This window comes from Mauremys reevesii, linkage group 19 (genome assembly GCF_016161935.1).
Source record: "Mauremys reevesii isolate NIE-2019 linkage group 19, ASM1616193v1, whole genome shotgun sequence".
Lineage (NCBI taxonomy): Eukaryota > Metazoa > Chordata > Testudines > Geoemydidae > Mauremys > Mauremys reevesii.
Genome location: NC_052641.1, coordinates 3662738 through 3690230, shown reverse-complemented (window position 1 = coordinate 3690230; position 27493 = coordinate 3662738). Strand labels below are relative to the sequence as shown.

At 52.1% G+C, this 27493-nt stretch overlaps 1 protein-coding gene across 2 annotated transcripts in view; it reads right to left on the bottom strand.

Moving 5' to 3' along the window:
* Window positions 1–24552: 24552 nt before the first annotated feature.
* Window positions 24553–27493, bottom strand: part of RABL6 (RAB, member RAS oncogene family like 6) — a 92929-nt gene continuing 89988 nt past the window's right edge. For both annotated transcript variants that reach the window (XM_039506609.1, XM_039506610.1), the window contains 3 exons: window positions 27229–27400; window positions 26309–26361; window positions 24553–25543 (listed from right to left, as the gene is read on the bottom strand). In XM_039506609.1, coding sequence (XP_039362543.1) covers window positions 25346–25543; window positions 26309–26361; window positions 27229–27400 — 423 coding nt within the window. In that variant the 3' untranslated portion in view covers window positions 24553–25345. The remainder of the gene's footprint in view (window positions 25544–26308; window positions 26362–27228; window positions 27401–27493) is intronic.

Sequence of the window (27493 nt, the reverse complement as noted above, 5' to 3'; positions counted from 1 at the left end):
CCCGGCCGGCACCGGCGCCGTGGCCCAGACTCCCGAGCCCGGCCTGGCCGGAGCTGCTCGGCCGGCACCGGAACCGGCGCCGTGGGGCCCAGACTCCCCGAGCCGGGCCGGAGCCACTCGGCGGCACCGGGACTGGCGCCGAGGTGCCCAGACTCCCCAAGCCAGGCCAGAGCCGCTCGGCCGGCACCGGGACCGGCGCCGAGGTGCCCAGACTCCAAGCCGGGCCGGGCCGCTCGGCCGGCACCGGGACCAGCGCCATGGGGCCCAGACTCCCCGAGTCCGGCCGGCACCGGCGCCGTGGGGCCCAGACTCCCCGAGCCCGGCCGGGCCGGAGCTGCTCGGACGGCACCGGAACTGGCGCCGAGGGGCCCAGACTCCTTGAGCATGGCCGGGCCGGAGCCGCGCGGCCGGCACTGGGACCGGCGCCACGGGGCCCAGACTCCCCAAGCCGGGCCGAAGCCGCTCAGCCAGGACCAGCCCGAGCCGGGGGCGCTTGGCCAGGGGCAGGGGAAGCCAGACTGAGCCACACGTGCTGTGCCTCCCTAGAGCCCTCCACGCATCCGCCTCCCCCGCCCCGCCCGGCTTACCTGCCTGCTCCTTGTTTCAGGCTTCCCATGAACATTTGATTCGCGGGAAGCAGGGGAGGGGGAGGAGAAGGAGGGCGGAACGTTCAGGGGAGAGGGGGAGGTGAACTGGGGCCGGGTGGACAGCTACCTGAGCCTTTGTTAAATTTAAAAGCTTTTTTAGAACCGGTTGTCCTGGAACAACCGGTTCTAAAAAGGCTTCTAAATTTAACAACCGGTTCCTGCGAACCAGTGCAAACCGTCTGGAGCTCGCCACTGGGGTGGGGATGAAGTGAACTACAATGTGTAGCCCTTGGAAATAGTGTTGAAGACCCACTGGTCAACGTTATCCGGGAACACTCCACTCAGAAGGCAAATAAACGGTTGCAGAACACAAACTTTATTAAGCGGGGGGGGTCTCCCTGGCAACAGGCCTGGTGGCCTCCCACAGAGTCAAAACCGACTCTTTCCCTGCCTTTTGCCCATCGAGGGGCCAGGCCATGGGGCCGAGCGGGACTGATGCTGGGACCTGTGTCTCTGTTCCCTCGGTCTCTTAGGCGGAGGCTCGTATCTGCCCCTAGCAGGAGGAGCCGAAGTTTGCAGCCTAGGTTCGTCCTTCACCGGAGGGATGTACAGGCCCAAGGTTTGGAGGGTTGTACTGGAGTCTTTCATCCCATGCAGGAGGACGGCAGTTTGGTCTGCAAACAACGCTTTCCCGTCGAAGGGAAGGTCCTGCATCAAGGACTGGGATTCTGCGGACAGTCCGGACAGGAGAAGCCACGACGCCCTGCTCATGGATATGGTGGAGGCCATGGAATGGGCTGCTGTGTCTGCTGCATCTGCCGCCGCCTGGAGGGCTGCTTTCGCCGCTGATGCTCCTTCCTCTACCAGAGCCCTGAACTCCTTTTTGTCCCACTCCGGGAGGAGAGGTTCGAACTTTGGTAGGGACCCCCATAAACTGAAGTCATAGCGACTTAGAAGGGCTTGGTGAGTGGCCATCCTGAGCTGGAAACTCGCCGAGAAATAAACCTTCCTGCCAACTGTGTCCAGTCTCCTGGCATCTTTGTCCTTAGGGGTGGGCACGGGCTGACCGTGACGTTCCCGGTGGTTAACTGACTCTCCCACCAGGGAGTTAGGTGCCGGGTGGGAGTACAGGTATTCATGGCCCTTAGCCGGCACAAAGTATTTCCTCTCCACTTTCTTAGAGATGGGGGCCAATGAAGCTGGGGTTTGCCACAGGGTAGTCAAGAGATTGGCTACCCCCCGGTGGAGAGGTAGGGCCACACGGCCTGGTGCAGAGGATGACAGTACATTAAAGAGATTCAGACGGCTCCTCCATCTCCTCAGCCTGGAGCTGGAGATTGGACGTCACCCGCTTGAGGAGCTCTTGGTGAGCCTTGAAGTCCTCTTGTGGGATGGGCAATGGTGCCGCTATGGCATCCTCTGGTGGCAGTGAGGGGACCGGCACAGAACCTAGGGCGTTGGACGGTATCTGTGGGTCAATCCCCGGTCAGAGTCCGGGCGCGGTGCCGTCGGCTCAGGACCTGTTGATTTCTCCCTCTGTCGTGGAGGGGAGGCTGAAGGAGCCTGAGACGCTCCGGCCACCGAGCAGGGTCTTGCCTGGGCGGGGATCTGCGGCCACGGAGCCTATTGACATCACTGCCCTTGCCATGGTGTTCCGTGCCACTGATCGATTTGGGTGCCGGGCGGTGCAGTTCGCTCTCGCAGAGCCATATGACTTGGAGATGGGCGGCTGGGTGCCAATGCGGAGGTCGCTGCCGACTGCACAGTACCGTAGGAGCGACATGAGTGACGGTGCCCGCGACGGTGCCGTCCATGTGACCGGGACCTTGAGAACAAAGATTGGTACCCGTCCGAGGTGCTGCTCCTGTACTCGCCCTAGTGGCTGGAGCTACGACGCTTCGGTGCCGGTGAATCACGAGATGAGTCCCATGCGCGATGTCTGGTAGAGCGGAAGCTGGAGTCGGAGTGTCTACATCAGTGGTGGTGGGATCAGCTTCGGTAGCTTCAATGTGAGGAGCATCGGCGCCGCTTATCCTGGTGCCTGTGTCCCCGGTCGCAGGCCATAGAGGAGCCCAGAGGCTCCCTCGCAGGCGGTGAGCCAGTCAGCCTAAGCGGGGTAGAGGGCTGGTGCAAGCTGCGGGAAGACCATGTCGAGCGAGGCGGTGAGCGGTCTTTGGAACGGGGACTGTGCCACATCGGGGAGGGTTGTTGTGCCCCCAGTGATGTGCCCAGTGTGACCATTTTGAACTTTTGGGAGCGTACAAACTTGCTGAGCTTCCTGAGGTCCAAGGTAGGTGTCCAAGGTAGGTCTCCATCCCCCATTCTTCTGGGTCAAGAAATAATGGGACTAAAATCCCTTCCTCCTGTATTGTGAAGGCACTTGTTCCATGGCACCTAGTTGTAGATGATCAATTTCTTGTCATAACAGGAGCTCACAAAAAGGGCCCCTTATAAAGGGACAGGGAGGAGGGTAGGGTAGGTGGTCAGGAGGTGAAGGGGATGGTATAGCCCAAATGGATTATTTCTAAAACCCATTGGTCCAATGTAATTTGAGGCCCAGATGTGATAGAATGGGTGAAGGCGACGACCAAAACATGGGAATGGATTGACCATAGGCGCTGCTTGGTGAGGGAGGCAATTTATATTGCCTATGTAAACCCTATACCGAAAACCTACCGACCGCTATGCCTACCATCATGCCTCCAGCTTCCATCCCGGACACACCACAAGATCCATTGTCTACAGCCAAGCACTGAGGTACAACCGCATCTGCTCTAACCCCGCAGACAGAGACCAACACCTAGAAAATCTCCACCAAGCATTCTCAAGACTACAGAACCCACACGAGGAAATAAGGAAACAGATCAGCAGAGCCAGATGTGTACCCAGAAGCCTCCTACTGCAAGACAAACCCAAGAAAGAAACCAACAGGACTCCACTGGCCATCACATACAGTCCCCAGCTAAAACCCCTCCAACGCATCATCAGGGATCTACAACTCATCCTGGACAATGATCCCACACTTTCACAGGCCTTGGGTGGCAGGCCAGTCCTTGCCCACAGACAACCTGCCAACCTGAAGCATATTCTCACCAGCAACTGCACACCGCACCATAGTAACTCTAGCTCAGGAACCAATCCATGCAACAAACCTCGATGCCAACTCTGCCCACATATCTACACCAGCGACACCATCACAGGACCTAACCAGATCAGCCACACCATCACCGGTTCATTCACCTGCACGTCCACCAATGTAATATATGCCATCATATGCCAGCAATGCCCCTCTGCTATGTACATCGGCCAAACTGGACAGTCTCTAAGGAAAAGGATAAATGGACACAAATCAGACATTAGGAATGGCAATATACAAAAACCTGTAGGAGAACACTTCAACCTCCCTGGCCACACAATAGCAGATCTTAAGGTGGCCATCCTACAGCAAAAAAACTTTAGGACCAGACTTCAAAGAGAAACTACTGAGCTCCAGTTCATCTGCAAATTTGACACCATCAGCTCAGGATTAAACAAAGACTGTGAATGGCTTGCCAATTACAGAACCAGTTTTTCCTCCCTTGGTTTTCACACCTCAACTGCTAGAACAGGGCCTCATCCTCCCTGATTGATCTAACCTCGTTATCTCTAGTTTGCTTCTTGCTTGCTTATATATACACCTGCTCCTGGAAATTTTCACCACTTGCATCCGAAGAAGTGGGTATTCACCCACGAAAGCTCATGCTGCAAAACGTCTGTTAGTCTATAAGGTGCCACAGAATTCTTTGCTGCTTCTACAGAACCAGACTAACACGGCTACCCCTCTGATACTTGACATAAATCCATGGTACATCATGAATAATGCATACAGATGTGGTCGCACCATCTCAAAAAAGATATATTGGAATTGGAAAAGGTTCAGAAAAGGGCAACAAAAATGATTAGGGGGATGGAACAACTTCCATATGAGGAGAGATTAATAAGACTGGGACTTTTCAGCTTGGAAAAGAGACGACTAAGGGGGATATGATAGAGGGCTATAAAATCATGACTGGTGTGGAGAAAGTAAATAAGAAGGTGCTATTTCATCCTCCTCATAACACAAGAACTAGAGGGAGTCACAAAATGAAATTAATAGGAAGCAGGTTTAAAATAAACAACAGGAAGTATTTCTTCACACAATGCACAGTCAACCTGTGGAACTCATTGCCAGAGGATGTTGTGAAGGCCAAGAGACTATAACAGGGTTCAAAAATGAACTAGATAAATTCATGGAGGATAGGTCCATCAACGGCTATTATCCAGGATGGTCAGGGATGGTGTCCCTAGCCTCTGTTTGCCAGAAGCTGGGAATGAGCGACAAGGAATGGATCACTTGATGATTACCTGTTCATTCACTCTGGGGCGCTTGGCATTGGCCACTGTCAGAAGAAAGGATAGTGGGCTAGATGGACCTTTGGTCTGACCCAGTATAGCTGTTCTTATGAGGTCATTCAGACCCTCAACCAAATCTTCAAAATTGTGGTTTAGGAGAAGCCGATTGGGAAGTTGGCGCTTGGGATTGGGGTGCTCTCTGACGCTGTGAGTGTTGCAGTTGGTTATCGTAAGACCATTGTTGCTGTCGATTGTTGGAGGAGTCTCTGGGTCTCTGATAAGGTTGGTACCTTCTTCTCTTTGTAGGTGGGGATATAAATCCCCAAAATGCACAGAGTGGCCCAAGAGTCCTTCATTAAGTGGAGCACCTCATCAGTTTTATTCAAAAACAACTTTTTTTTTTAATCAAAAGGTAGGTCTTCTACTTTCATTTGTAGTTCCCTAGGGATGCCTGAGGCCTGCAACCAGGATGCCCAGTGCATCCCTACGGCTGTGGTTCTGGCTGCCATGTCTGCAATGGGGACACTTGGAGGGCTGTTCTGGCTATGAGTTGACCCTCATTTTCTCCTCAGGGGGCTCTGCTGTGAATGAACTAAGTTTCCGTAATCCATAATAGTTATCGTAATCATAATTTGCCAACAAGGTGGAATAGTTGGCAACTCTGAACTGTAATGTGCCTGAAGAATAAACTTCATGCCTGAACAGATCGAACCTCTTGTGTTCTTTATCCTGTGGTGTCAATCTATATTGGGTTTGCTTGCTGCATTGGTTAGCGGCATCGACTACCAAGGAGTTGGGAGGCAGATGGGCAAAGAGGAAGCCTGCCCTTTTTGCAGGAACATAATACTTTCTACCTGCCCTTTTGCACATTGGGGGAATTGAGGCCGATGTCTGCCAGGCTGTTTCCGCTGGTTCTAAGAGGGCATCAATGACGGGAAGAGTTATCTTGGAGGTAGATGACGATTGTAATATTTGTACCAACGTGTGCTGGTTCATCTGAACTTCCTTCAGTGGGATATCCTGGCTTTGGGCAACCCATTCAAACAGTTCCTGGAACTGTTTGAAATCGTCCACCGAAGTAGACAGTGGTGGCATAATCACCTCCTCTGGGGAAGAGGAAGAATTGTGTGCAGGAGACATAGCCTCCTTGTCTGTGCCCATTTCCATGTCATCCCCAACTTCCTGAGCCTCTGTGGGCTGAGGGGTGGGAGACGCTGCGTGGGACCGTAGTTTGCCTCTATGAGCTGTGGGTGGCCTGAAGTGTGGACCCCAGTAAGTTGCCCAGGGTTCCCAGTGTGCCCATTGTATGGGGAAGGCCACTGGAGGGTACATCCATGGGGGTCCACACCATGGTTGAGCTATCTGGTGGTATCTTGGCCCCATATGGCTCCAAGGTGGTCAGTGTGCTTTCAGTGAGGAATGGTGTGGTGAGAAGGTGCTTTGTTCCTGCATCTCATCACTGTCTTTGCTAGAAAAATGTGCCATATCATGACAGCTGTTGGGATCTCCTCCATAGCCTGTAAGGGAGCCCTCGGTACTGAGTAGCAGGGAGTGTGGTGCCGACGATATCATCAAGTCTCTCTGTTGCAGCAGTGACTGTGTTGGTGTCAATGCCTGGACCGTCAGTGCCGTGGGGTCTGCTCTTGCCGGCGCCGATTGATGCTGTGAATGTTTGGTCGGTGTGGTCTTGGTTTTCTCCACTGGTGCCGACTGCGCTGTCAGTGCCAGGGGCACAGGCATGATGCCGGAGGAGAAACTCGGTGGCAAGTCCCTTATGGGTGAATTAGGTGCCATGGAGGAGGCATGTCTTTGTCTGTGCCTCAACTCCGTCTCCTTTGCTCAGGCCTTGGTGATGCTGGCGCCCTGGAGCATCGTAGCTGCTCACCCAAGCATATGTTGGCATCGGGGGTAGTGACTTAGCAGGAGACTGATGTTTTTGCAGTGCTCTCTGAGGAGAACTCTAAGCCCTCTTTGGTCTTTTAGAAGGTACGTCTCCTTTTCAGTTGGGGGGAGTGCCCAGACAGGCAGTCTGCTTGCCCAAGTCGAGTTGCAGGGATTTTTCCATTAAAATCATTTTTAGCCTGAGAACCTAGTCACGTCAGGCTCTGGCTTTCAAATTGCTACAATAGGCACATTTTGGGGGGATATGCACCTCTCCCAGACAGTGTAACGCAATGAAACGGGCAGAGCTTTGCGGCAGGAGCAGCAGCATTTGAAGCCTAGGGAGCCAGGCATCTTAACAGCTAACCGCCCCCCATGGGGAGATAGCTAAAGAAACTAAACCATTTTTTTTCAGTAAAACTAACACTAACTATAAAAAACGGTTACTTACCTTTGTAACTGTTGTTCTTCGAGATGTGTTGCTCATATCCATTCCAGTTAGGTGCGTGCGCGCCGTGTGCACTTTCGTCGGAAGACTTTTACCCTAGCAACCCCAGTGGGTTGGCTGAGCGCCCCCTGGAGTGGCGCCATAACGGCACCGCATATATACCTCAGCCGACCCACCCGACCCTCAGTTCCTTCTTGCCGGCTACTCCGACAGTGGGGAAGGAGGGTGGGTGTGGAATGGATATGAGCAACACATCTCGAAGAACAACAGTTACAAAGGTAAGTAACCATTTTTTCTTCTTTGAGTGATTGCTCATATCCATTCCAGTTAGGTGAATCCCAAGCCTTACCTAGGCGGTGGGGTCGGAGTGAGACGTGGCAGTATGCAGGACCGCAGAGCCAAAGGCCGCGTCACCTCTCGACTGTTGGACCAGGGCGTAGTGTGAGGCAAAAGTATGGACGGATGACCAGGTCGCCGCTCTGCATATCTCTTGTATGGGTACTTGCGCCAGAAAGGCGGCGGAGGACGCCTGGGCCCTGGTAGAGTGGGCGGTGAGATGGCCCAAGGGGACATTAGCCAAGTTATAGCAGGTGCGAATGCACTCTGTGAGCCACGAGGAGATTCGCTGCGATGAGACAGGAAGACCTTTCATCCGGTCAGCAATTGCCACAAACAGTTGTGGGGATTTGCGGAACGGTCTTGTCCGATCAACATAGAAAGCCAACGCCCTGCGAACATCGAGGGAGTGAAGTCGTTGTTCTCTCGGAGATGCGTGAGGCTTTGGAAAGAAAACTGGCAGGAAGATATCCTGGTTAATGTGGAAGGCGAACACTACCTTCGGGAGAAACGCCGGATGTGGGCGTAGCTGTACCTTGTCCTTATGGAAAACGGTGTATGGCGGGTCCGCCATGAGCGCCTTGAGCTCAGAAACTCGTCTGGTGGATGTGATAGCCACGAGGAAAACCGTCTTCCATGAGAGGTACAGCAAGGAGCAGGTGGCCAGCGGCTCGAAGAGTGGACACATGAGCCTGTTGAGGACCAGATTGAGGTCCCAGGTGGGAGTCGGGTGACAAACCTGGGGGTAGAGACGATCAAGGCCCTTTCTGAAGCGAGTAGTCAGCGGGTGAGAGAACAGCGTATATCCCCCTTCACCAGGGTGGAAAGCGGAGATGGCCGCTAAGTGCACTTTGATGGAGGACAGCGCAAGACCTTGTTGTTTTAGCGACCAGAGATAGTCCAGGACCATCGGAAGCGGGAGTTCCGAAGGAATAGCGTCACGCGCTTGAGCCCAGCAAGCGAAGCGCTTCCACTTGGCCAGGTAGGTAGATCGAGTGGAAGGCTTTCTGCTGCTCAATAAAACGTGCTGCACGGGGGCAGAGCAGCGCAACTCCGTCTTGTCTAGCCACTGAGGAGCCACGCCGTGAGGTGGAGGGCCGGCAGGTCCGGGTGACGGAGAGTGCCGTGATCTTGTGTTATCAGATCTGGGTGAAGCGGCAGAGGAATTGGGCTGGCTACCGACAGACGGAGCAGTGTGGTGAACCAGTGTTGCCTGGGCCACGCTGGCGCAATTAAGATGAGACGTGCCTTGTCCCGTCGGAGCTTCAGCAGGACCTTGTGTATGAGGGGGAAACGGAGGAAAGGCGTAGAACAGGTGACGAGTCCATGGAAGGAGAAACGCGTCCGACAGAGAGCCCGGTGCCAGACCTTGAAAGGAGCAAAACTTCTGGCATTTGCGGTTCAATCGGGACGCAAACAAGTCTACGTGGGGAAATCCCCACTGTCGGAAAATGGCATGAGCGATGTCTGCTCTCAGCGACCACTCGTGGCAGAGAAAGGACCTGCTCAGGTGATCCGCGATAGTGTTCTTGATGCCAGGAAGGAATGACGCTACTAGATGTATCGAGTGGGCTATGCAGAATTCCCACAGTAGCATCGCCTCGTCGCAGAGGGGGGATGAGCGGGTCCCGCCTTGCTTGTTGATATAGTACATGGCCATTGTGCTGTCCGTAAAGACTGAGACACAACGGCTGTGGAGGCGAGTCTGGAACGCTTGGCAGGCCAGGCGTACTGCCCGGAGCTCCCTGACGTTGATGTGCATGTTTAATTCCAGCAGCGACCAAAGACCTTGAGTCTGAAGATCGCCGAGATGGGCTCCCCATCCAAGGGACGAGGCGTCCGTTGTCAGAGACAGGGAAGGTTGAGGAGCCTGGAATGGGACGCCCGCACATACGTTGGACGGGGTCAGCCACCAATCCAGGGATTGAAGGACACCCGCTGGGATGGTGAGTATGGTATCCAGGGGGTCCCTGTGTGGGCGGTACCTGGAATGGAGCCACAGCTGAAGTGGGCGGAGGCGGAGCCTGGCAAACGGGGTGACGTGCGTGCAAGCCGCCATATGACCGAGGAGGCGGAGGCAAGCACGGGCCGAGGTCATGCGAGAGGCCTGAAGGTCGCGGATCAGCTGCGTAAGGGCCTGGAACCGGAGCTGCGGAAGGAAGGCTCTGGCTAGAGAGGAGTCCAGGGTCGCGCCAATAAAATCCAACCTCTGAGTTGGAACTAAGGTGGACTTCTCTATGTTGAGAAGTAGGCCTAGGCGCGTGAATAAGTCCTTGATCTCTGTGACATGTTGCTGGACCGTGGCCTGCGAGTCCCCCCTGATGAGCCAGTCGTCCAGGTAGGGAAAAACGGAGATGGCGCGTCGACGGAGGTGGGCGGCGACAACGGCCATGCACTTTGTGAACACCCTTGGGGCCGTGGAGAGGCCGAAGGGGAGTACCGCAAACTGGAAGTGTAGGTGAGCGATTGTGAAACGGAGGAAGCGTCTGTGCGGTGGGAAGATGGCGATATGAAAATAAGCGTCCTTCATATCGAGGGCGGCATACCAGTCTCCTGAATCCAAAGTAGGGATAATGACCCCGAGGGATACCATGCAAAACTTCAACTTCAGCATGTATGCGTTGAGTCCTCGCAGGTCGAGAATGGGTCGGAGGCCTCCTTTGGACTTGGGGATCAAAAAATAACGGGAATAAAACCCCTTGCCCCGTTCCGCGTCCGGAACCCTCTCGACCGCTCCGATGGCTAGGAGCGAGTGCACCTCTTGTAAGAGGAGTTGCTCGTGAGAGGGGTCCCTGAAGAGGGACCGGGAAGGAGGGTGGGAAGGTGGAGGTGAAACGAATTGGAGTTGGTAACCACGTTCCACTGTGCGCAGGACCCAGGCATCGGTGGTCAGCCGGGCCCACGCCGGGAGGAAATAGGAAAGGCGGTTGGAAAAAAGCAGGGAGGAATTGGGAGGAAGAACTGGTATGTCGTCCCCGGGCGCATTTTCAAAAAGATGGTTTAGGCCCTGGTGGTTTAGAGGGGGCCCGCCCTTGGGACGGTTGGTTGCCAAGCCGTCGCCCACGGCCGCCACGACCCCGCCGTCGACCAGAGTCTTGCCTGTAGCGAGGCATATAGTAAGGCCGGTTAAATTGGGGACGGAACGGATGCCTCTGGGTAGCCGGGGTATGCATCCCCAAAGTGCGGATGATAATCCTGTTGTCCTTTAGATTTTGAAGCTTGGAGTCCGTCTTTTCTGAAAAGAGCTCCTTCGAATCAAAAGGAAGGTCCTGAATGGTATATTGAACCTCCGGGGGAAGCGTCGAGCTCTGAAGCCAAGAGATCCGGCGCATGGTAACGCCTGAGGCTACAGTACGTGCCGCCGAGTCGGCCGCGTCTAAGGAGGCCTGTAAGGAGGTGCGTGCTACCTTTTTGCCTTCTTCTACAAAGGCCGCAAACTCCTGTCGGGAATCCTGAGGCAGGAGCTCTTTATATTTTTCTACCTCAGCCCAAGTGTCATGGCCGTAGCGGCTGAGCAAGGCCTGCTGGTTAGCCACACGGATCTGTAGGGCACCGGCAGAGTAGACCTTGCGACCAAGCAAGTCCATGCGCTTGGCCTCCTTTGACTTAGGAGCCGGGCCCTGCTGGCCGTTGCGCTCTTTGTCGTTGACCGACTGCACTACTAAGGACGAGGGGGCAGGGTGCACATACAAATGTTCGTATACCCTGGAAGGGACCATGTATCTGCGTTCCACCCCTCGGGCTGTGGGCGCAATAGACGACGGAGTCTGCCACAAGGCATCAGCGTTCACCTGGATAGTCCTTATGAAGGGAAGAGCTATGCGGGTTGGAGCGTCCGCGGACAAAATGGTCACTATTGGGTCACTGACTTCCGATACCTCCTCAGCCTGGAGATCCATTCGCAGTGCCACCCTGCGAAGAAGCTCTTGGTGCGCCTGTAAGTCAATTGGCGGGGGACCCGCTGATGATGAGCCTGCCACCGCCTCATCTGGGGGAGAGGAGGAGGAAGAAGTGCCGGGCAGAATGGCGTCTTGGTCAGCATCCGGCCCCTGTAAAGGTTCCCGCCCCCCAGGTTCCTGGGCAGGCTGAGCCCCTTCGTCTGTACCGGATGGTACCTCAGTGTCAACTTGGGGGAGGCTTACGGTAGCCTCTGGGACGCGTGGCTCATGCGATACACTGCGCATAGGAGGCACAGGAGGGCCTTGGCTTTGGTGGTAGGCCCAAGGAGTCCAATAACCCCACTGATTTGGGTCCTGGTCCGCAGGATGGGATTGCCGGAAAACTCCCGAAGGGACCTGAGAGTCGTGGTCATCGACATAGTAGCTGTCGGCGTGTGAGGAGGCCGAAGCGTGTCGAGAGGGCCAAGGAGGAGCAGATAAGCCTTGCGCCGAAGTGCCCACAGATCTCATTTCCCGCCTTTGTGGTGAACGGTGCCGGGAGGCTTCTCGGTACCGAGAGCAGGAGCGAGAATGGGACCTGTGACCGGTGCGGTGCCGGAGGTCGAGCGGGATCTCCACGATCGGTGCCGGGAGCGACTCCGCGAGTACCGAGAGCTTGATCAGTGACGGGTCGGAGATCGAGAGAACGACCGGTGCCGCGAGTCCGACCGGTGCCGCGTGGTTGAGCGGTGCCGGGACTGTGAGCGGCGGTGTGATTGACAGCCGGATCGGGATCGGCGCCGAGAGCGGGATCGGCGTAGAGAACGAGAACGGGTTCGGTGCCGGTCAGAGTCGGTGCCAGCAGGTGGCCTAAACATGGACGGCTTGCCCATGGAGCGGGGCGCCCGCCGGTGCGCTGGGGGCGGTGGCACAACTGGTTCTGTCAGCGCAATGAGGTCCCGTGCCGCCTCGAAGGTCTCAGGAGTCGATGGCAGTGGCATCTCAACCGCGGCCGGAGCCGGGGAGGGTACAGGTGCCGGGCTCGACGGCCTCTCAGGGACCGGAGTCGCCGGTGCCGGCAGAAGCGTCTGCGGCAGAGGAACTAGTGCCGCGGCAGGTTTTAGTGCCGGGCGGTCCGGACAGGGCGCACTCTGTGGCTTCGGAGCCGGCGGTGCCGTGCAGGCAGCGGCCTTTCCTTTCTTCACCCTCGGCGAGAGAGAGCGTCTTTGGGCCGGTTTCGGTGCCGATGGCGTTTTCGGTGGCACCGCAGAGTGGCCCGGTGCCGTGGCGGTGCTGCGAGAGTTCTTCGGGGCAGCGGGCGGTGCCGCAGCCGGAGGGGTTAAGGCTGCCTCCATTAGGAGCTGTTTCAGCCTAATGTCTCTCTCCCTCTTAGTGCGAGGCTTAAAAGCCTTGCAAATTGGGCACTTAGTAGATAAGTGCGACTCTCCTAAGCACTTTAAACAGGAGCTATGAGGATCTCCTGTACGCATAGGCCTGCGGCAGGCCGAGCACGGCTTGAAACCCGGGGAGCCGGGCATACGCTCCGGTCCCGGGTGCGGGAGGGGCTAACCCCCGAACCCACTAACTATCTACACTAAACTGATTTTAAACTATCAAAAATAAGAAAACCTAAGCTAAAATAAGAACTATGTACAATTTTTTACAGAGAAAACTATGAGGAAGCTAGGGAAGCGGAGGTCAGACAAGCTGCGCTCCGCTGTTCCAACGACCGACACGGGCGGTAAGAAGGAACTGAGGGTCGGGTGGGTCGGCTGAGGTATATATGCGGTGCCGTTATGGCACCACTCCAGGGGGCGCTCAGCTGACCCACTGGGGTTGCTAGGGTAAAAGTCTTCCGACGAAAGTGCACGCGGCGCGCACACACCTAACTGGAATGGATATGAGCAATCACTCGAAGAAGAACTTTCGAACCTACAAGCTATTTAAAATATTTTTCTAACTGTTTTAGGGAAGAGTGCCAACACTGCCTCAGAGCTCCGTCTTCAGCCGAGAAGGAACTTGAGGGCCCGGGTTGTGTGCACACTAGAAGTGGCACCAATCACACTGCAAGACACCTACTGTGCACACGTGACCCGTGCAGACACTGCTACCGTAAATCTCCAATCGACGGCACCAGGACGCACCGACACCTAAAGTGGAGCACTCGAAGAGCTTTGGGTGGCAAGAGGAAGGAGCCCATTATAACAGGCTACCACGGCATCGTCTCCCCCAGCCTGGGATCCTTGGTGGCTTTGGTGGGAGGTGTGTCCATTAGAAACTGCACCCAACAAAACATTATTTTTCAGAGAGTCTGCATGGATCTACCCTCTGCTTCCTCAGATCCTTCCTGTGAACCCCTTCTGCCACGAACCTTTTCTACATGAGTGTTCACATTGATCTCTCCACACCCTCCTCTGCTTGACTTGTCCTGCCCGTGCTGAGTTCTTCAGCAAGACCTCACCATGTTCTGTACAGTGCCATGTCCATTTCAGGAGCTCCCCCACTACTAGTGCAGTTGCTTGGTAACTAGCATTGCATGATAACTAAGCATTACTCACGGGTTTTGGCACAACCCTCTAGTCTTTCATCCTACCACCAGGGACAGCTAAGGACATGCAGTATTACAGCTCCCCTCTACCAGGGAACAAGAGGGAAAAAGGAACCATGGCCCAGTCCACCCCTTCTCTGCCGCCAGAGAAGACGGCAAAGAGCATTGAAATGGGGGAAGGAAGTGCCAGGCTGGATGGCAGCACCTCTCCTTCCGGGGGAGGAGGGCAGGATGGGAGAAGAGAATTACTAGGGAGGGTGGGGGGTAGCTCCCTTTGATGGGCACCCAGCCAGCCAGGTAGCTGTAAAATCCCTCTTGGTAGCTGTTCTCTGCTTGCTTTACCTGTAAAGGGTTAAAAAGCCCCCCAGGTAAAGAAAAAAAAGTGGCACCTGACCAAAAGAGCCAATGGGAAGGTAGAACTTTTTAAAACGGGAAAGAAACTTTCCCTTTGTCGGTTGTTCTCTGGGCTGGCGGGACAGAGCAGCCATGCTACACGCAGCTAAGCCAGGTCTGATCATAAATCGTCCGATCGTGCCTAGAACTACGTATCTGAACTCCACCCGTGTAAGTAGATCAGACTGTTTAGCTAGACACGATCAGGGGTATTTGTTTTTTTTTTTTTGTTTTGTTTTTTTGTTTTTTTTAAGGCTTGTGGACTCCTCTGTGCTAACCCCAGATGCTTTTGTTTGCTTGTAACCTTTAAGCTGAACCCCCAAGAAAGCTGTTTTGGGTGCTTGATTTTTGGAATTGCTTTTAAAATCTAGCAAAAGCCTAAATTCCAGATGTATTTTTCCCCTTTTTGTTTTTAATAAAATTTACCTTTAAGGACAGAATTGGATTTTTGGTGTCCTAAGAGGGCTGTGCGTGTTGTTTGATTAGCTGGTAGCCACAGCTAATTTCCTTTGTTTTCTTTTGCAGCTCTTCCCAGGAGGGGGGGTGAAAGGGCTTCAGGGTACCCCACAGGGAGGAATTCCCACATGCTCCTTCCTGGTTCTAAAGTTTTTGTTTGTTTGTTGGTTTGTTTTTTTGCATTTGGGTGGTGGCAGCGTTTACCAAGCCAAGGTCAGAGAGAAGCTGTAACCTTGGGAGTTTAATACAAGCCTGGAGTGGCCAGTATTACGGTAATTTTTAGAATCCTTGTGGGCCCCACTTCTGCACTCAGAGTGACAGAGTGGGGATTCAGCCTTGACAGAGGGGCTTGCCTCTCACTTTCTCCCACCTATCAGCAGATGGAGGAAGCAGCTTTACCTAGCAGCAACCCTAGTAGGGAAGGAGGGTCTCTTGGATGAGAAAAGATCCAGAACTTTATGAGCAAGTGTGGAGAGCACCATGATTGTTGCTTTCTGCTCCTCAGGAATGGAAACCAGATCCCCTGCTTCCAGGAATCTCAGCACAGAGACACTTGTCCTGTGGTTCTTGACTCACCCATAAGCAAGGAAGCAGAGTGATGTACTTTCTTGCAACAGCAGATGATTACCAAACCTTCCTGAGAAGGTACGCCGAACCCCAGCACCCTTAGTGCTCAGAGGCAATCACCCCAGCCCATGGAGAAACAGGGTTTGGGACAGGATGGCGGATACGGAATTGGGTGTTCACCTTCCGGATTATTGCTGATGAGAGATGGGATGTCGTCTCAGGGAAGAGCTGAAGACGGAATTGGGGCTTGGGAGATAAAGTGAGCCCAATTCTTACATCTGTCGGGGCAGATGTCACTGCAGCTAAAATTGCCACCTTAAACAAAGACATCTTGAGGGCTCAAAGGGGGTGTAGGAATGTGAGTATGGACAGAACTAGAGACTGCTCTATACAACTGACAAAAGGATTTGGCCTGTCGTCAGCCTGACTCAGTTAGGATGCTCTCCCTGGGACTGTGGAACAATGCAGTGATGGCCGTGTGTGTGGAAAGACCCTGTGAAATCAGAGATTAAGGTTTTAATCACCTCTCAACAGATTTAAATGCAAAAATCTTGTCAACATGATCACATCAAGTCAGAAACCAGGCACTGAAATTAAGGTTTCCATGGTAACCTTGGCTCCCCCCAGGCTAGACATAGGGAGTATTCTGATTTAGTAGTTATGCTGAGAAATTTACACCTTAACCTACCCAGAGCCAGAATCTGCACTTTGGCTGCACTATTCCAGTTTGGTTTTGATGTGAGGTGCACACAGGTAAGTGGGAAAAATTGGGTCCTGTATGTACAGTGCAGGCAAGAGTTCAGTCTTTGAGAACATTTTCTGTTTTTCTCAGCTTTGAGTTTTACAATCATAATCATCATTACAATGACCTGGGGAGCCCAGGCCCTCTGGGGTAGAGATTCAGTTCAGGTGGAGGAGGATACAAGGTACAGGAAAACTGGATTTATCTTGGTAAACAAAGAAAATTAAAGCACGTCACTAAAAATGTTTTCCTGGCACCCTCCCCCTCCCCTTTTACCTTAAACTCTTAAGGGCTGCGTCTACTCACATAGCTTTAACCATGACCCTGTGCTGAAGACTCATCGATCTACCTCTCTACTTCTGACCCATCTCCCTGCATCTACCCCTGCATGTTGGCATGTCTCTCTGATATACGACATTGGGTAACTTGCCATCAACTTCAACTAACATGATCCAAACTGAGCTCCATGTCTAACCTCTTCTTAGTGTGTGTGTTTGTAAGGCCAGCAGCACAATGGGCCCTCAATCCCGACTGGGGCTTTTGGGGGCTAGTGTAATACAAACAACAAACCACTTGAATGGAGACCTCGTGAAAACAACTTAAGATGAAACCTTATTGCACGTTCAAGAAAATTTGCATCCCTGTGGTACAGTCCAACCTTCAGCTGCTAATAGGATTCCATGTCTGACCATGCTTTTAGAGTGCACGTTTGCTCTATTTCACCTATCACCGTTCATTCCAGAGTGCTTTATAAGTTCCACAGGGATCACTTCCTCTCCTATGGAAAAAAAAGGGGGGGAAGGATTTGGAAGCAGCCTTCAAATATCTGCAGGGGAGTTCCAAAGAGAATGGAGCTTGGCTGTTCTCAGTGGTGGCAGATAACAGAACAAGGGTCTCAAGTTGCAGTGGGGTAGGTCCAGGCTGGATATTAGGAAACACTAATTCACTAGGAGGGTGGTGAAGCAGTGGAATGGGTTCATAGACTATCAGGGTTGGAAGAGACCTCAGGAGGTATCTAGTCCAACCCCCTGCTCAAAGCAGGACCAACCCCCAGATTTTTACCCCACTTCCCTAAATGGCCCCCTCAAGGATTAAACTCTCAACCCTGGGTTTCGCAGGCTAATGCTCAAACCACTAAGCTATCCCTCCCCCATTCCTTAGAGATTATCAAGGCCTGGCTTGACAAAGCCCTGGCTGAGATGATTTAGTTGGGGTTGTGTCACAGTGTGTGGGTGAGTCAGGGCCCTGCAACCCCAATTCCTACAATTCACTGTGACTCTCAGTCAGCCAGTAAAGCAGAAGGTTTGTTAGATGACAGGAACACAGTCCCAAACAGAGCTTGTTGGTACAACCAAGACCCCTCACTCAAGTCCCCAGGGGGGTACGAAAATTATCCCTCAGCTTTGGGGTTCCCTCCGTTTCCCCAGCCAGCTCAAAATTAAAACCCCTCCAGCAATCTCCTCCAGCCATCGCTCCCGGCTCCTCCCCCAACCTTTGTCCAGCTTCCCAGGCAAAAGGTGTCACCTGGCCCCAACCCCCCTCCTGGGCTCAGGTTACATGCTCGGGTATCCTCATCCTGGTATCCCATCACCAATGCAGACAGTCTCAATAAAACTCCCACACAACATTCCCAGGTCAATCCACCCCACTCCCTATTCCATCACACGTCTCCCCCCTTTGAGACTGAACTGAGCAGGGTCACTCTGACCAGTGACCCGGGGAAGTTCAGGGTCCCCTCTCCGGGACAACGCATCCACTATCATATTGGCACTTCCCTTCCCATGGACCACGTCCATGGTCATAATCCTGCAGGAGCAGGCTCCACCTCAGGAGGTTGGCATTGGCTCCCTTCTTCTGGTGTAGACAGGTCAGGGAAGAGTGGTCGGTGTACACAGTGAAGTGTCGCCCAAAGAGATGTGGGTCCTTAAGAAACTAGAGCCATACCATGGCCAGGCATTCCTTCTCGATGGCCATGTAGTTTTGCAACTTCTTGCTCAAGTACATGATGGGGAGTCTCTCCCCATTTTCATCATCCTGCATTAACACTGCCCTCTGCCCCGTGTCTGAGGCATCGGTGAACACACAAAGGCCTTGTCAAAGTCTGGGTTTCTCAGAACTGGGCCACTGATAAGCGCCTCCTTCAGCGCCCAGAGAACCCTGTGGCACTGCTCGGTCCAGACCACCTTGTCTGGCTTCCCCTTCTTGCATAGCTCAGTGATGGGGGCGGCTATGGAGCTAAAGTGGGACACAAATCTTCGATAGTACCCCGCCATCCCAATAAAGGCCTGGAACGCTTTTTGGTTTGGGGAGAAGGCCAGTCTCGGATCACCTCCCCCTTGGCTGGTTCTGGCTTTAGGCAGCTGTTCCCCACCCGGTGGCCCAGGTAAGATACGTCCACCATCCCCACCTTGCACTTCTCCGCTTGCTGGGTAGGGGTCAGCTGATCAGAGAAGGGAATTGGTTCCAGGGGGAACCAGATCTTGTCTCAGGGAACAGATCTACTAAACGGTCTTCTCCCTGCCCCTCCCAATGTCCACACATGGCTAACACCACATTCCCCCTGTCATAATATGGCTTCATCCTATTCACATGGTACACCCGGTGGTAGTGCGCCCGGTTAGACAGCTCCACTACGTAGTTTACTTTATGTAGTTGCTTGACAACCTTAAAAGGACCTTCCCAGGCAGCCTGGAGGTTGTTCTCTCTCACGGGGATGAGAACCATCACCTGGTCTCCGGTGGCGAAGGTGCAGGCCTGTGCTGTGCGGTCATACCAGACCTTCTGCTTCTTCTGAGCCCTGGCCCGATTCCCCTTGGCCAGGCCCCTGAGCTCAGCAAGTCTTTCTCAGAAGGTCAGGACATACTCCACCACTGATTCTCCATTGGGAGTGGCCTTCCCCTCCCATTCATCTCTCATCAGGTCCAGGGGCCCCCTTACCCTCCTTCCATATAGCAGTTTGAAAGGCAAAAGCCCAGTAGACGCCTGGGGTACTTCCTTGTATGCGAACAACAGGTGAGGTAAATACTTGTCCTAGTCCTGCGAGTGCTGGTTCATAAAGGTTTTCAGCATCATCTTTCGCGTTCCGTTGAACTTCTCCACCAGCCCACTGGATTGGGGGTGGTACACTGAGGCCCAGCTGTGCCGGACTCCACATTTCTCCCACAGGCACTGGAGCAGGACCGACATGAAGTTGGATCCTTGGTCCGTTAAGACTTGTTTGGGGAACCCCCCTCGGCTGAAAATAGTCAGCAGCGCATCTGCCATGGTGTCTGCTTCAATGGACGATAAGGGCACTACCTTGGCTTAGCAGGTAGTGAAATCTACCACCACCCAAATGTATTTCTTCCCCGACTGCGTCATCTTGCTGAGAGGTCCCACTATGTCCATAGCCACCTTCTGGAAAGGCTCCTCTATGATGGGAAAAGGTCTCAAAGCCGCTTTCCCCTTGTCCCAGGCCTTCCCCACCCTCTCTCTCACCTGCTGGGTCTGAAGCCGCAGCCTCCCTGAGTCTTGTTCTTGGGCACTCTCTCCCCACTGGGGTAGGGTCCTGAGCCTCTGGTAAGGTACCCTTCCCGGGGTTAGGGTGCAGTGCCCCTCGCCAGCTCTGGCTACGGGTCCCGACCAGGCTGTTCTGGGGGTTGCTTGGCCAGTCCTCTAGGTCCCCCTCCATCAACACTTCAGTGGACAAATGGTGGTGCACCCCCACATCCTTGGGGCCCTCCTTGCCCCTCCCATTTCAGATGTACCCTCACCACAGGCACCTTGAATGGGGTCCCCGCCCACCCCCATCAGGGACAGGTAGGTGTTGGGCAGCACCTCGGGCCGGGCCAGCGTCACCTCCGCACCCATATCCCAGTATCCATTGACCTTCCTCCCATCCACCTCCAGGGGAACAAGGCACTTGCTCTGCAGGGACCGCCCTGCCCCCACCCTGTAAACCGAGAACCTTGAGTCCAGAGCATCCAGGAGGGAGGAGCTGGTCTGGGAAACTCCTCCCTCCTGAGCCATTGGAAAGCTGTCAGCCCCCCTTGCCTGGGAAGTGTGCCCCTCCTCCCTACCCAGTTAACCCTGTGTGGGTTGGGTCTGCTCAGTCTGTCCTTGAGCTTGGGCACTGGGCCCGTATGTGGCCTCTTTGGTGAAGGTAATAGCAGCTCATGTTCCGTTGGTCTCCTCGAGCGGGTCGGTTGGTCCTGACGCTGGATGTTCCCCATTGGAGGGTATTCTTCACATTCCCCCTTTGGGGAATCCCAGGGTGACACTCTCTCTGCATCACGGTGGCCCTATTCCTTTGGGACTCCTGTCCCCGGTCCACAAAGTCATCAGCCAGCTGCCCTGCACACTGCAGGTTCTCTGGCCTGTTGTCCCCCAACCACATCATCAGGTCCGTTGGGCAGTGTTCATACAGTTGCTCCAGTACAATCAGTTTAACCATGTCCTCCTTAGTCTAGGCCCCATCCGCCCACTTGTGAACGTATCCCTGCATGCAGAAGATCAGTTCCAGATATGTGACCTCAGGGACTTTACGCAGGCTCTGGAACTTTTTCCGGTATGCCTCGGGCTTCTTCCCAAACTCATATAGCAGGGCCTTTTTGAACAGTTCAGTCTCCTGCCTCCACCCCTTCCATTCGGCTGTCTAGCCCCACGGCTTTGGGGTCCAGTAAGGGGGTGAGAAATCAGAGCCTGTCTGCAGGGTCAACCCTGTCCAACTCACAGGCCTTCTCAAAGGCAATCAGGAATTCGTCTATGTCCTCTCCTTCCTTATGCTGGGACACAATGCACTTATCAAAGTTCCATGCAGTCCTGGGTCCCCTCTCACTCACCGCAGCAGGGGGCTTGCTGCTCCTCAGACTTTGTCCAGTTTCCTGGGCAAAAGGTGTCACCAGGCCCCAACCCCTCTCCTGGGCTCAGGTTACATGCTCAGGTATCCTCACCCTGTTATCCCATCACTAATGCAGAAAGCCTCAATAAAACTCCCATGCAACATTCCCAGGTCAATCTGCCCCACTCCCTACTCCATCACAGGTCGGTCCTGTTTTGAGCATGGGGTTGGACTAGATGACCTCCTGAGGTCTCTTCCAACCTCAATCTTCTGTGAAATGCAGCAATCTTCTCAGAAGACACTGATGTAGCCAAAAGAACAAATGGTTCTAGTGGATCTTGACCCATTTTTTGATTAGGAAGCTATGGTAGGTGGGAACAAAGCACCTCAGCTCTTGCTTATGTAGGACTTTAGGCTCAGATGCCATACTATCTATTCTGCACTATTTGATGGTATGTCTATGCAGTAATGCAAGTTACGCAGTGGAGACCAAGGTCTGATCGTAGTGTGTCAAACTCCACGTTGTTTCCAAATGGTAACATGGAGGGCGGGGGAAGTGTTGAGTGAGGTTTTACGATGTGCGAGTCTATCAGCAGCAAGTAACAAGTGGATAATGGCTCCAGAGTGGCCGCTGTTCTGCTTGGAAAATTTGCCTTTTAAATTGACACACTATAAAAATATAGTGCTACCATGTAGCTTAACAACAAATGGATCTACAGCAATTTACAAAAGACATAATCCACATGCAGCCTGGGGTGGCTTTGGCTCCAAGAAATAGCTGCTTCTACCAGCCATGAGTTGGCTGATTGTGTTTACCAGCCATCCAAAAATCAAGTGGATTGCCACCTCCTGAAATACAAAACCAAAGCTAGAGTAAATGTGCTTCTGCAGAAGCTTCCGTACTAACACAAACAGCTACGCCATGCTTCGTTTAATCCAAAGGCTGCATACTGGAGGTGCTAGCTATAAACCTTCAGAAACAAATTTTCAAAGAGAAAGCCAAGTCCACAGATTAACTGCTTCTGACAGGCATAATCCTGTATGTTCTGCACTGGTAGCTGGGGCATTTCCTAGGTGCATACTCAGAGAACTGGGGGAAGAGGGATTTAATTCAGTCACAGGCTAGCGAGTGTCTTGTGGATCAACATGGGCCACTGCACCTTGTTAGAGTGGAACAATCCTGTCGGCAATACAGCTTCTCGGTGGGGGTTCCCCAGCTGGCCTCCCAACACAAGCTCCTGGCACACTAGACTTCAGAGATGAAGGGCTACTCCTGAGGCTGAATTCGCCATAGTATCATGAATGCTTAGAAGGTGCTCAGCATTGATCCTCATCTTCCCCGTGAGAGAGAACGAGCATCCACTCCCTACAGGGGGAGAACCGAGACTCCAATTAATGCAGCAGAGACAAGAACTGAACCCCAATCTTGGATCCCAGTCCAGTCCATTAACCACAAGGCCAGCTTTCCTCAAAGCTGCTTCAAAGGTGTGTGTGTGTGCATGAGAGAGAGAGAGAGCGTGTGTGTGCGTGTGTGTGTGTGTGGCAGCAGGGGGTGTCTCTATAGGCCCGTTTCTCTTTAGAGGAATGTTTAGGAAAGCAATGACTACCATTATTGTTCTTTGTTCCAGCTATTCCAGTGCTGACTGTTTTGGGCTGAGAAATCCAAGCCCTCAGGAACATACAAGGGACCACGTCAGTCAAATTTCGGCCAATGTTTGGGTTTGGGAAAATCTCAAAAATGCTGCCCCCCCCCCCCAAAAATTAAAATAAAATAAAATTTGACGGATCCCAGTAGAAAGTTTTGATGAGATTTACAGAGATGGTGCAGCTTTGTTCTAGCTGGAAAGTGAAACCAACTATAAACAGGAACAAAAACAATGACTATTACTGGCAGCCCAGGTGACACAAATGTAATACTTGAACAAACCACAGAAGGGGAGAAGAATTCAGATTATTTCAAGTTTTCAACTTGAACAATCTTCTTCCGGTGTTTACTAAACACACAAGGAATTTTTTTTTAAGCTACAGTTTTGTCCCTGACAGGATCCCTTTAAGGAAACAGCTGCTAAGTCATCAGGAAGGTTTGAGAGCACTCGCCTCTTGTGAAACTATCCTGGAAGGCGATGCAGTCTCCTGAGTTCAAGCAAGTGTTTGCAATGGTTAAGCTGTGTACATAAGAAAGGTGCAGAGGCAGTTGTGTACAATAGAGAGCTTTATAGTCAGAATGGAGTGCACTAGGGTTTCCAATGCAAAATGGAACATGATCCAAAATCTTTACAGAGCAGAAGCACTTTCAAAAACACCTGGCCAGCTGTAGCACAAATGTCTTGTTTCCTTTTTGGAGCAGAGGCTGCAAACTGGTTTGCAATCTGGTATTCCTCCCTAGTGTGTGAAGTTTGAAATGTTCCATGCAAATTCTCTAAAGGGTCACATGAAACAAAATACTTTGACCAGGCAACTGCTAATGGAAAACGTACCTGAAATGATACTCCGCTCATGCAGCAAGACCCCAGTTTGTTGTATATAGAAAGTTACAAGTGCATTTCTCAGGAAAAAATGGAGCAACAGTCTATAGTTCAAGGCAACTCTGAAGTGAGGATGGATCCAAAGCAGTATCCCACTGACTGGGGAAGTGGAAGGAAACCCGAGTTTGGATTTCATCTAGTTTCCTTCAGGCAGTCCACCTTTCACAACTAAAAAGATAAAAACAACCCACACGAATATGGGCTATTTAATAAATGCACAAAAATGTGAATGGGCTTCCCAGGGCTGAGCCTCAGAGGGAATACAGCACAATAGGGTTCTGAGTATTAACAAGTATCGGGGGGTGGCCGTGTTAGTCTGTATCCACAAAAACAACGAGGAGTCCGGTGGCACCTTAAAGACTAACAGATTTATTTGGGCATAAGCTTTCGTGGGTAAAAAACCCACTTCGTCAAATGCAACTGAACAAGTGGGTTTTTTACCCTCGAAAGCTTATGCCCAAATAAATCTGTTAGTCTTTAAGGTGCCACCGGACTCCTCGTTTTTGAGTATTAACAGACCCTTTAAAGATGGGGGGGCACTCACCAAGACAGTGGAAGGCATGAATGGCAGGGCAAAGGTGTCAACAACCATCCATGACCTATGCCGCTGAACATGCACTGATACAAGGTTCTTTGATATCAGAGCCCAAATTAAAAGGCTTCCAAAGCTCCTGTGACGAGAGGAGGTTCTGCACTCTACTCTGGGGCAGGACGTGCCCCGCACTAAGTGCTAGGCGACCTAGCAAACCCGGCTTTCAGTGTCTGCAGACCTTGAGGGACACTCTCCCCAGCCCGAGTGGTGCAGAGGCAGCCTTTGTTTTACAGCATGCCCTGAGAAGCGAAGGCCTCGCCATGCTAATGCATTTCTGTAAACCCTCCTGAAATTCTGGTATCTCCATTTCCATCCAGCAGTCATGTCCCTGAGAGGTGCTGGAGGGCTGAATTGCTAGTGTATTCAAATTCAAGGCCAGGGTGCCAGGGAGTGTTTAAGGAATGTGTCAATTTAGTTTCTTTTCTCAAAGATAACTTTGCATTGTCTTCCCAACTGCAGAGCGGCTTACATGTAGTGCCAGAGACAAGGGGGCCATGGGAATCAATGAGGCTACATGGATTCCAAAAGCAGCACCACAGGGTTAATTATGCGGCTGTGCAGAAATATCCCCAAATTATACTCTTATTTCAGGCCCTGCAGCTGCTTCATTAAGAGCCATACAAGACGATATTTTGCTAATTTAAAGCTTGTCGATTGCCTTATGGGGCAAAGGCCAATAACACCTCTCATTAAAAAAAATAGGAAGGATAAAAAGTTAAAGACTTGATTATTCACAAGGTGACAGCACGATGCATTCAGGTGGCATGTTTTGCTGCATTCATTTATTTATTAAAACAGGAATTTCAGGGGTGCAGCAGTGGAATATGGTGGGGATGGGAGCAGGTCCACTCACCTTCCCCTCCCCACACCATGCCAGCTACCGGATTGGAACTCTCTGAAGAAAGGAAAGAGGGCTAGACATTGGTAGGGGGAAATGATAACTCATTGCCACGATACCATACCATGATCTTTAACCTTCAAACCTTCCTCAAGTATCCCACGGCTGTGTTTTCCTTCCACACGACTGCACCAGAACAGCATACACAGATGTAAAGCTTTTTTGTTCCACCATCTCTGTTTCGACAGTACTTATGGCAGACAGCCAAAGCTTTACACATCTGTACCCGTCCTGGCGTGGCTCGTATGGAGAGTTGGTGGCAGCCACCAACCAATTGAGTCCGCTGATTGTACCCACTGCAGGCCTAGAGCTCCTCATAGTCCCCGCCCCCTTGCTGCTTGCTGGCGCTGGCTCCTCCTCCCAGAAAGGCCTCCAGTTCATCTATCTCATTGTTTTTCTCCTTGCTTCTTTTTTTCTTTTTCTTCTTCTCATCTTTGCTCTCCTCCTTCTCCCTGCACTTCTTGTGTTTGCTTTTCTTCTTTATAGATGACTTCTCTTCTTCCTGCAAGATGCGAAGGCAATTAAGAAAGGTTTTTTCTAATGGCACAAGTAACCCATCATGCATCATCCTGAAAGTGGGACCCTAGGGAGGAAGCCTATCTATCATGGGAATTTTATATGGAAGGAATAAAGTCCAATGTCTAGGAGGGACAGGGTTAGTGATGTCGGAACCGTCTGCTATTATATACTGGGAGCATGTGAAGCAATGTTCGGTTTACACTAGCCGTCCTATCAGATAAGGACGGCTAGTCAGAATGCCAGCAAGTTGAGAGAGAGAAGGTGGGTGTGGCAATATCTTTTATTAGACCAATTTCCATTGGGGGGAGAGAAGCTTTTGAGCTACACAGAGCTGGGAAAGTTTAGAACTGATGCACCTCACTGAAGAACAAATCTGCTGCTGATCTCTGGTTAGCTCTTAAGATTTATTCTTTCTTGGACACTGCTGAATTGAGAGAGAATTTTGTTGCCAGATAGCACATATGCTGTCTGTTCTATAGGCATGCTCTGTACAATCAAATCCTGTGCATTACAGCTCTGATTTTAACTTTTAAACTTAAGTCTTACAAGTTTCCTTGTAAGTTGGAAAGTGGCTAATAGCCTGGAGACTTGGGGACTGCAGACCCCCTTGCCTCTCCGGGGTTGGAATATGGAAGAGAAACCAGTCGCTAACAGAGCCAGCCACACTTCCCTGTAGCACACCAGCCCCCTTCTGGCTGACTGGCAGAGAACATGCTGATGGAGTCTACCCCGGGGAATGACGCTGTACCTCTTTGCTCTTCTTCTTCTTCTTTTTCTCCTTGGAAGGATGTTTTGCTTTATCTGTTCAAACAAAAAACCCAAAAAGTTGTTTTCTCTACAAAAATTAAATGGCTAATGATGCATTTTCCACAAAAAAGCCCTGCTCCTAAGGAGGATACTGTATACGGTGCATTAGAGCTGAATGGAGGGGAGATCCTGATTCACACCACCAAACTGCATGGCCTCTTCCATCATTATCAGTAATCTATCAGACCCAACATAACAGGGCAGCGTCGGTTACGGGAAATCAAACAGTTAAAAACAAGGCAAAATTACATGTGAGTTATTGATAGAGCTTGAATAGGGTTTGACATCTTAGTCATAATTTTAGAACTAATCAATGTCAAATCCCTTCTCCACCCGCTTACAGCTTCCCCCACCCTTCCAATCATGAAGAGTCTTTAACGTCCCATAATTCCAGGTTACTTCCCAGGCAGATCAATAGGAATCAGTCACGTGGTCATGCCAATCCATCCACAGAACCCTCTCTGCATAAGCTATGGTTGGCTCTTGGGATGGGGAGGACCCACAATAATAGACTCGGATTCACAGATTCTGAAGCATGCAAAACTGGACAGGAAATCTCAAGAAAAGGCTCTCAAGAAGCACCCCTACTTCTAGCAGGGCAGGAAAAAGCCCAGTAGTCTCTCCCAAGGCATCAGCAAGTGCTCCCCCAGCTGAGGTTAGTCAGGGCAGGCATGGGAGAAAGTGAAAGAAAGTTAGTTATGCTTTGGCAAAGCTCATTAAATGCTCACACTGGGCGTTGGGTGAAGTTGGAGGTGTTTTACTTAATGCAAAATTGATTTGCTTAACATTGGACCTATTCAGTGCAGTGAAAAACCCAGCAGGACAATCACAGTCAGGAGTGGCTCAGTGACCTGCTTTTACCTTCATCACTGCTCTCTTTGGGGCCTGTTTCTTCCAAACCCAAGCCAAAGAGATCAGAGTCATTTTTCAGCTTGAAGGAGTGGATTGTAGGCTTCATGGGCTGTGGAGGCTTTGCTAACGAGGTGTCTTCATCGGAGATGTCAGAGGGGTCTTCCCGGACTGGGAATTCACCCTAGAGAATGAAAGTAGACATATCATGGACCCAATCTCAGCTACCAAGGAGTCTAAACTGATCGCTCAAGCAAAAGCCCCATCTCCTCTCTAC